The sequence below is a fragment of the Pangasianodon hypophthalmus genome, chromosome 9, assembly GCF_027358585.1.
Source record: "Pangasianodon hypophthalmus isolate fPanHyp1 chromosome 9, fPanHyp1.pri, whole genome shotgun sequence".
In the NCBI taxonomy this organism is placed as follows: Eukaryota; Metazoa; Chordata; class Actinopteri; order Siluriformes; family Pangasiidae; genus Pangasianodon; species Pangasianodon hypophthalmus.
The window spans coordinates 19,853,701-19,862,687 of record NC_069718.1 but is presented as its reverse complement, the minus strand read 5'-3'; the positions used below and the strand labels follow the sequence as shown (position 1 = coordinate 19,862,687).

The 8,987-nt window shown below is 41.4% G+C and overlaps 1 protein-coding gene across 7 annotated transcripts in view; it reads left to right on the top strand.

Annotated features, from left to right (window-relative positions):
* Positions 1-1,833: 1,833 nt before the first annotated feature.
* Positions 1,834-8,987, top strand: part of mafb (v-maf avian musculoaponeurotic fibrosarcoma oncogene homolog b (paralog b)) — a 62,899-nt gene continuing 55,745 nt past the window's right edge. For 6 of the 7 annotated variants that reach the window (XR_008302361.1, XR_008302360.1, XM_026919187.3 and 3 more), the window contains exon 1: positions 1,834-3,211. Coding sequence is in view for 5 of the 7 variants with exons in the window: in XM_026919187.3 (XP_026774988.1) it covers positions 2,235-3,211 (977 nt within the window). In the remaining 2 variants the exon portion in view is untranslated. Of the gene's footprint in view, positions 3,212-3,968; positions 5,061-8,987 lie in introns of those variants that run through there. The other variant, XM_053237143.1, reaches the window with a different exon arrangement.

The following is an 8,987-nucleotide window of genomic DNA, read 5'->3' as shown; positions in this document are numbered from 1 at the left end:
TTGAGGAACATGACAAAGAGTTCCAGGTGTTGACTTGGCCTCTGAATTCCCCAGATCTCAATCCGATCGAGCATCTGTGGGATGTGCAGGACAAACAAGTCCGATCCATGGAGGCCCCACCTCACAACTTACAGAACTTACAGAAAGGATCTGATGCTAACGTCTTGGTGCCAGATACTGTAGCACACCTTCAGAGGTCTTGTTGAGTCCATGCCTGGAAGGGTCAGAGCTGTTTTGGGGGCACAAGGGGGACCTACACAGTATTAGGCAGGTGGTTTTAATATTACGGCTGATATATATATATATATATATATATATGTGTGTGTGTGTGTACATATATATAAAGGCTTTTAGTATTCAATATTCGTTTGAGCTGTTATGCAGTCAATTGGGACTAAATAAATTCAACGTTCATTCTGAGAGCTTGAAAGGCTCAGGGAATTTGTTGGGTGATATAATTAATGAAATGATGTGTTTATTGTAAGAACAGTCCTCAATAACATAAACTGAGACCCAGTGAATAATTATGGCCTGTTTCCATTTGGGATTTTGGGAATGGTTTGGTTTTATTCCAAGTATGTAGGATTTGTAGCTTTTGTGGCTTTACCATGGAGCTGGGAACATATTTCAGGATGTCCTTCGAGTAGAATCGACTTTATTTCCACATTGTTCTCTATGAAATGTGGGACGACTTTCACCAAAGAGTTCAGTGTGTTGCTCATTTTTATTAAAAAATAACAAAGATTTCCAAAACCCTGCTGTGATATGGTTACAGTATGATGCTTTAATGAAGAGTATTTGTTCTGTCCACTGTTATATTTACACATATGCAGGAAAGACAGAGACAGTTTGGAACTGGTATAAACTATGATGCTGTTAGTGTTTTAATTTGCGTTCACACTATATATTGTTTTTAATATAAGAATGAAGCAGCTATAGGATTTGACAGAACACTGAAAAGGCAGCTGAACCTTTGCCCTGTCTAAATGCTCATGTGGTTTAAGAGGCAGCTCCTGTTTGCTCCGAAAGGTGGCACTGTTGCGTTTCAGTACTGGACTGAGTGACATGCTGAGCTCAAATCTCAGAATCTCAGACAAAACTAAAGCACGACCTATAAACTGGAATGCTAGTGTTTTTTTAGGGATAGCTCCATCCTGGAAGCCTATGTCTCTCTATTACTAGAAGTGTTTAACTGTGCCTCTCCGGAGTGATAATACCAAGGGGCTAAACCTGTCTAAAACAATTGAATCCTTTATTTTCATTACTTCTTATTTCTGTCATTAGAATACAAATAAATTGCATTAACAGGAAGCTTATGGACTACAACTGAAACCATGTTTTTAATGTTTGAACACAGAAACACACACTTTTCACAAAAGATAATGAGCACCTCAGTGTAGTACATTGTACTAGAAAAATAGGCTATTCTTCTGATCATAAACTCGACCAAATTAATTTCAAATGACATTTTAGCCTACACAGTCTATTCATAATAACTCGATTTCAGACTGAAATACTTTAAAGGCTATGCAGAAGCTGGAAAATGGCAGTCTCGTGAAAAAAAGAAAGTCAGACCTCATTATTCCGCATTGCTTTTAAAAAATGTCTTTGGGAAATAATGTAGAATAATGTGAGAGAATGAAAGGGTCTGAGCTCGGACATCAGTCAGGACTCAGTGTTTGGAAAACTTTTGTTTCTCTCTAGTATGTAAATTAGAGCTCGGATGGAGCGCGCTCATTGGCTGTGAACCCGATTCCATTTCCTCTTTCAGAGCTGACGTCACAGCAGCTATAAAACTCCCCAATGCTTTTATACTCGTCTGCTGGGCGATCCTTTAAAAACTACAACGAGCCCGCAGTTCTCTTTTTTCAGCAAAGCAACAATTTACCAGTCACATGCACGTTAACCTCCTCAGTTTTACGCAATTGTAGAAAAAAAAAAACGAAGTCATGAAGTGTTAAATATTTCAAATTCAGTCGCACCGACATTCGCCCGCAGAGAGACAGAGGGACAGGAGAAACGCGCGCGCTGCGCTCACGCGTCCGTGAGAGGCGACAAAAAAACCCCACAGGCTATTAATTTATAAAATAAATCCTCGCCGCAAAGTCGACAGTCTTTTTTTTTACGGTTCTGAAGAATTAAATAAAGAAATCAAGCTGGCTCACGCCGTCTCGAACCCGACTAGTTTGACAGCTGCTCTTCACCCCCTTTGGAGGACTGTCAACAGCAAAAGGATGGCATCAGAACTGGCAATGAGCAACTCCGACCTGCCCACCAGTCCCCTGGCCATGGAATATGTTAATGACTTCGATCTGATGAAGTTTGAAGTGAAAAAGGAGCCGGTGGAGCCCGACCGCAGCATCAGCCAGTGCAGCCGCCCAGTCGCCGGCGGATCCGTATCTTCCACCCCGATGAGCACGCCTTGCAGCTCGGTTCCTCCTTCGCCAAGCTTCTCGGTGCCCAGTCCGGGCTCGGGGAGCGAGCAGAAGGCGCACCTGGAGGACTTCTACTGGATGAGCGGCTACCAGCAGCAGCTGAACCCGGAGGCGCTGGGCTTCAGCCCAGAGGATGCGGTGGAGGCACTGATCAGCAGCGGCCACCAGCTCCCCAGCTTCGACGGCTACACCCGGGGCCAGCAGTTCGGCGGCGCGGCGGGCGCAGGAGGCGCCGTGGCCGGAGAGGAGATGGGCTCGGCGGCCGCCGTGGTCTCGGCCGTGATCGCGGCGGCGGCAGCGCAGAACGGCAATCCGCACCATCACCACCATCACCATCACCACCACCACCACGCCACGGCGCACCACGGAGCGCCCGGAGCGCCCGCCAACGGCAACGCAGCGGGGAGCCACCAGCACACGCGCCTCGACGAACGCTTCTCCGACGAGCAGCTCGTCACCATGTCCGTGCGGGAGCTCAACCGACAGCTGCGCGGCGTCAGCAAGGAAGAAGTGATCCGGCTGAAGCAGAAGCGGCGGACGCTGAAGAACCGCGGCTACGCGCAGTCCTGCCGCTTCAAGCGCGTGCAGCAGCGCCACGTGCTCGAGGGCGAGAAGACGCAGCTCATGCAGCAAGTGGAGCACCTCAAGCAGGAGATCTCCAGGCTGATGCGGGAGAGGGACGCGTACAAGGAGAAATACGAGAAGCTCATCGGCAACGGCTTCCGAGAAAACGGCTCGAGCAGCGACAACAACCCTTCTTCTCCGGAGTTCTTCATGTGAGTTTTTTTTGCCACTTCATAGAGAAGCGATTTCATCCGGTGACACGCGTTAAAGTTTTCCACGCAATTTATGATTATTTTTTTTTGTTGTTGTTGTTGGAATATGGGGTGTTTTAGCAAGTCCCAGCTGACACGTGACAACACTGAGTTTTTCCCTTTTGTTTACGTAGCCTGTTTTTTAAAAACATTATGGAAAGAAAGGGCTCAACTTTGAGAGTAATAATAATAATAATAATAATAATAATAATCATAATTTAACACACGAATCAGTATCAGGCTTTCTTCGGGTTCACTACTTTTCTGTTCATGTGTCATTAATACTGGTTTAGACCTCTGACACTGCACACACACTATATTTTGATATTTTTCAGTAGCATGTGTGGTTTTCTGTCTATATGCGGTTAGGACATGGACTACCTTGCGCGTGCACGCAACTGTCACTGCATAATAACCACATTTACATTTGAGCAATTATGTCATAAAAGCCTAAACACACAACCTGGTGTTGTCTAGCAAGTAAGATATCTGCTTTTTTTTTTTTTTTCATCTGCCCCAGCTGTTTTGCCCCTTTCTTAAGCATATCTTGTAAATAAAAAAAGGGAAAACAGGCTTTAATCATGCAACTTTTCTCGTGCATTGTTATAATAGTGTTTCCGCTTCCACATGCTGGTCATGTTGGTCGACGGCGTTTCCCACTTTGCTGCCTTTTGAATGAACTCTTTTTTTTTTTTTTTTTTTTTTTGGATTGCTTCAGCATTACATTTCATCCTCCATCGTGTGGTGTGTCCACTTTTTTGGGACTTGCAGCAAAAAAGTGAGCTCCATCCTCCGCACATGAACCTCTACTCTGTCTGCACTGAGTACTGGCATTTGCTCAGACCCTGTGGAAAATGCTCAGACTGGATTTTTTGAAATCTTGTGTAGCCAAAGTGGCATGAAGAAGCACTGCTCAAATCTAAACCGATGCCACATTTTGTCAGCGAGTGTGCAGTTATTTGACACTTCGACTGAAATCATTTTATCTGAATTATTGTGTGAAATATTTTCCACTGTCTTCACAATGCCAAGCTACAGGTTGTGACAAGCAGTTATATGCTAAATTAGCACTTGCTTGATCAGGTCCATATTTTCCATTTCTTTCCATTTCTACAAGTTCAGTGCACTCAGCTGTCATCTTGAGTTTTGAATTTGTATCTGTTCAGAGAGGGGTGTTATTCAAAAAAAAAGTTGATTTTTTAGCATGTGTTTGCTTAAGCAGCTCTTCCAAAACATGTGCCCTAGAATTTACTGCCGCTTTACTGTCACTTAATCCAGCATCCCAAGCCGGACGATTTGCACCATCCTGCACCTTTTATTTATGCTACATTTATTTATGCTAAAAAAAAAAAAACTTAATGCAATGAAAGTAAATAATGGCAGTTTCTAAACCATGCAGACCTCTGAGCTTGTCCTCTCCCAGCAGCCTGTAGTCTGTGGTATTTATGCTGTTAACTGTATGGCAGGGACTGACTGTAGCCTTTACACCTTTAACCCACGACATCGACATACACTTTATCAATAAATTTATCAACATGAAAACGGCTGTTTTGTTCTCTTATTCTTTTCTTCACCATCTTCTTGCTGTCCATTTTCTCGCCATATTCCAGGCTTTGCTACAGTACCTGAACCTGAAAACAGCAGGACACACTTTTCATGCTGAAACAGTAAACAGGCAGATTCAACCATTCAAATGTCTCAGATATTTTTTTAGTTTTTTTTTTTTTGACAGTTTTTTTCTGACTCGTGTAAATTTTGGAAAGCTAGTTTAGTTAGGCGAGTTTGTGGACTGATGCACTTGTTGCCGCCCAGCACGTAGATTATTGATTATTTTGATTTAGAATTAGAATTTTTAAGAATTAGTTATTAGTTTCAAGCATTATATACAATAATAATGGCAACATTTAGTCTTATAAAATATTTATATAATAATAATAATAATAATAATAATAATAATAACAAGAACAACAACAACAGCAATAATAATAATCATCATCATCTTATTATTTAGCTTTTTTGTTCTTATTTCTGTGCGTCTTCCATCACTGCTTTATAATTGAGTGTATTTATTTATAATGCTGTACAGTTTTAGGGATTTTAGTAATGATTAAATGCGTATCTTGGCGCCGGAGGCCTCTGAATGCGCTGGAGTGTGTAATATGTATGTAAAAGTTTTTTTTTCCACCCAGTCGGCTGATGGTTTGGATTCTTGAATCTAACAGTAGTGTAAATCAGCCTATAGGTTTGTTTTTCCCGTCTAAAGCGACTGACCTTCGCTCTCCGCGGTTAATAATTCATTTATAAAGTAGCTCCTAATAGTCCCTGCAGCTGCTCTAACTTGTTGAATATCGCCTTTAATTCACGTGTTATTTTAGATTTCTCCTCCGAAATGAAGCCGGGTCATTTTGGCTGATAGAGCGCACGCAGATAACGTGGAAACATGTTGGTAATGAATCAGTGTGAGCTGCTGAGACTTTCTTACCAACCTGATCCCATCCCATCCATGCAACATCCATCTCTTAGAATAAAACCTAGCTCACTTGATTTTCATGAACATAATGATAAACCACTACAAATAAAACTAAAAAATTATTTTACTTGAGTTTGTTAGCCAGCTGTGTGTGATTCATCCCAGTGCTGACTGTAAGCTGTATATTATGGCCTTGCATTTTTTTTTTTTTTTTTTTTTTTTTAGAAAAGCCACAAGCTCATTTAGAGCATGTTAGCAATATTATTTGCATAACAATAAATAGAACACATTTGCTTTTGAATAGAGTAGGCCAGTGTTAGATTCGTGTTCAGCTTGATGTTTAGGAACGAACTAGCAAGCGGTGCAGTATTAGAAAATCCTGGATACTGAGTTGATCAGGGCATTGCAGTGCTGATCACCTTGAAGATAAAGCTTACATATTTAATATTGGTTCATGTCCATTGTTGTATTGATCGAAGTATAACAGAGTTATAAAAGTATCCTTCAGCAGCTGGACACACCCACGGTCTGCCTCTTTGTCTGTCTCTGTCTCTCTGTGACCGAATTTCTTTAATGGCTACGTACAGACTTTACGCAGTAAATTTAGTGAAGAGGATTAAGTGTGGTCAGAGAGTTCTCAGCGCAGGGGGTTCAGCTCTCACTTGGGTGCCAGCAGCCTGGAGGCCGTGGGCAGTACTCTGCCCTGTGGAACATGCAATCATTTCCTGTGTGATTAATAGGAAAGAAAAGACCTTGTTTTTGCTCCTTTAAAATGATGAATTATTGGCCAGCTTCAACTGTAGGCCGGTATGCCGTAATTTATTGCTTTTCTTCCTGATTAGGCCAATATGTAGTGCTGTTTAATTACAGGAGTGTTGTATCCTAGAACTGTGGCATGCACATCCTCCTGCTGGGGAATACTGCTGGAGCTTTTGTGTCAGAGTCAATACTACAATAGCGAGCACCTTCTTGCTGACTTGTGATGTCATTTCCAAGTCTGATGACATCATTCCATTTGCATTTAATTATATGGATTAGGAATGCATTGGGTGTTAGCATATTAGCAGATAAAAACACTTAAGTCAGGTGTGATTTCATGGCTTTTATGAGATGGGTTTTTTACTGACTTTTTTATGGGATAGAGTACCTTTGCCTCTTTTGAATGCCTTCTTGATGGATCTAGGTGGTTATTATCCATTTAACAGAGTGGTCAACGATGTGAACAAAATCATGTATGCATATGAGTAAACATACACGAGTTAGAATAAAAATATTTTATGTGCATATGAAACACCAGATTTAAAGCAAACACATTTTTTCCTATTCACTAAACACTGAAGAAGTCACAACTGTATCAAAATAAAATAAAATAGTTCCTTTTATATTCATAATATTTTTCCAATGTTTCAGCTCTATAACTAGTGGTGTAAATACATACACATATTCACACGCACACACACACACACACACACACACACACACTGCAGACACACCTCTACAGACACACCTACAGTTGTTGTAAACTGCACACTCTTGAGACTGTATTCTGCTTAATTCAATCACAAGCGGAATATTGACACCATATGTGCCCTGATTATTGGCCACGGGCGGCTGTGATTAGGTTAATACTGATAATACAGTTGTCTTCTGTCACTATATTGGGCTCTTACATCAGAGGCCAACAATGAGAAATCACACTTCAACTCATGCATATTGGCATCTGAATCATCTACATGCATTAAGGTAAAGGATATTATCTGTAATCATATCAGTGAGTGCCTGTGTTGGAATCAATGCTCTCTCTCTCTCTCTCTCTCTCTCTCTCTCTCTCTCTCTCTCTCTCTCTCTCTGTCTATCTCAAGTCATGGGTTAAAATTAATTGTAGATTAGTAATGTCATATATAAAATAAGATCATGGCGATTTACCACGTATATTCTGTGCCATGTGGAATGCTAATAACAACATGATAAACATTGTGCTTTCATTTATTTACCTAGCTCTATTCATCACCTTCTAGCTTAGTTTATTTTACCAATGATCCACGTATCACAGTTATAGATAATTCCCCCTCCTCATAATCATGTACAATTAAACCTAAATGATTTCATTGAATTTTTTCCATGTATGTTCCGTTCTAGTGAATTCTATTGACGCTGTGAAGTCGGTGCACAGAGGAGGACGGAATTAAAAGAAAAAATGCTGGAAAGCTAGAAAACAATCTCAGTAGCCAGCAGTCCAGGCTCATCTGCATCTCTGCCACTAAACATTTCCATTTAAAGTGATTTAACGGAGGAGAGTTTATGTCCCCGCTGCTGTGTGTCCATCATTCACCGACATGCCTGCTTCTCCCCTCGACCCAGCTCACGCGTTGAGTTATAGGGCATTTATTTGAAAAGCTAATAATTTAAGCTTTTTTCCCCCTGCCCCAGCACAGGGTCGGTCTGCTGCAGTATTTTTAAAGATGTCACGTTTATATCCTGAATATGTGTTTCAGTCAGGACTATGACTGCTTGAAGGAGTGAAGTGTGTAAGAGAACTGCTTTGGGTGACGTGTGTGTGAGATACTAGTGAGATTATAGCAAACCATGAAACTACTGAACTACTGATTAAAATAATTTGTAGCATTACAAACCTGAATTTATTAATAATTAATTTTATTCATATTGTGTCTTTTTGTATTTTTACTTGTATTTGAATAGTACAAGGATTTGTACATGTGGAAAACGATAGAATGTGCAGCTGTGAGATTGGAAATGAGGGCTAAATTAAAATCAAGGTTATTTATTGCATAAAAACTGCCGGCAGTCTTTGTTAGTTTTGTTTTATATAGTGCCATGTGCATGCGTAAGTGTGTGTGTGTGTGTGCGTTTGTGCATGTGCCACATTTATAACTGTAAGATTTGGCCTCGTGCCCATTCTGTGTTATACCTGCATCTCAGTGCAGCCGGCAAGGTGATTTACTGGCAACGTATCTTAGCTGCAGTCATACTCTCTCTCTTTCTATCTCTATATCCATCCTTCTCTTTCTCCTGCATCTTCTCCTCAGCCAGCCAAAGAGACATTGATCTCCCAGCCATGCAAGGTGACCCCACAGTACAACACTTCCCCAAGTCTTTCCTTTCTTCTCCCCTCCTCTCTGTCTGTCTCTTCTTTCTTCTCTCTGGGAGCGAGGGAAGGGTCTCGACCCGCTGAGTGATGTCACGTCCGGCAGGGGCAGAGCAGAGCAGTTAGAGGAATATTTAATCCTGGGATGTCTAAAAAGCTTT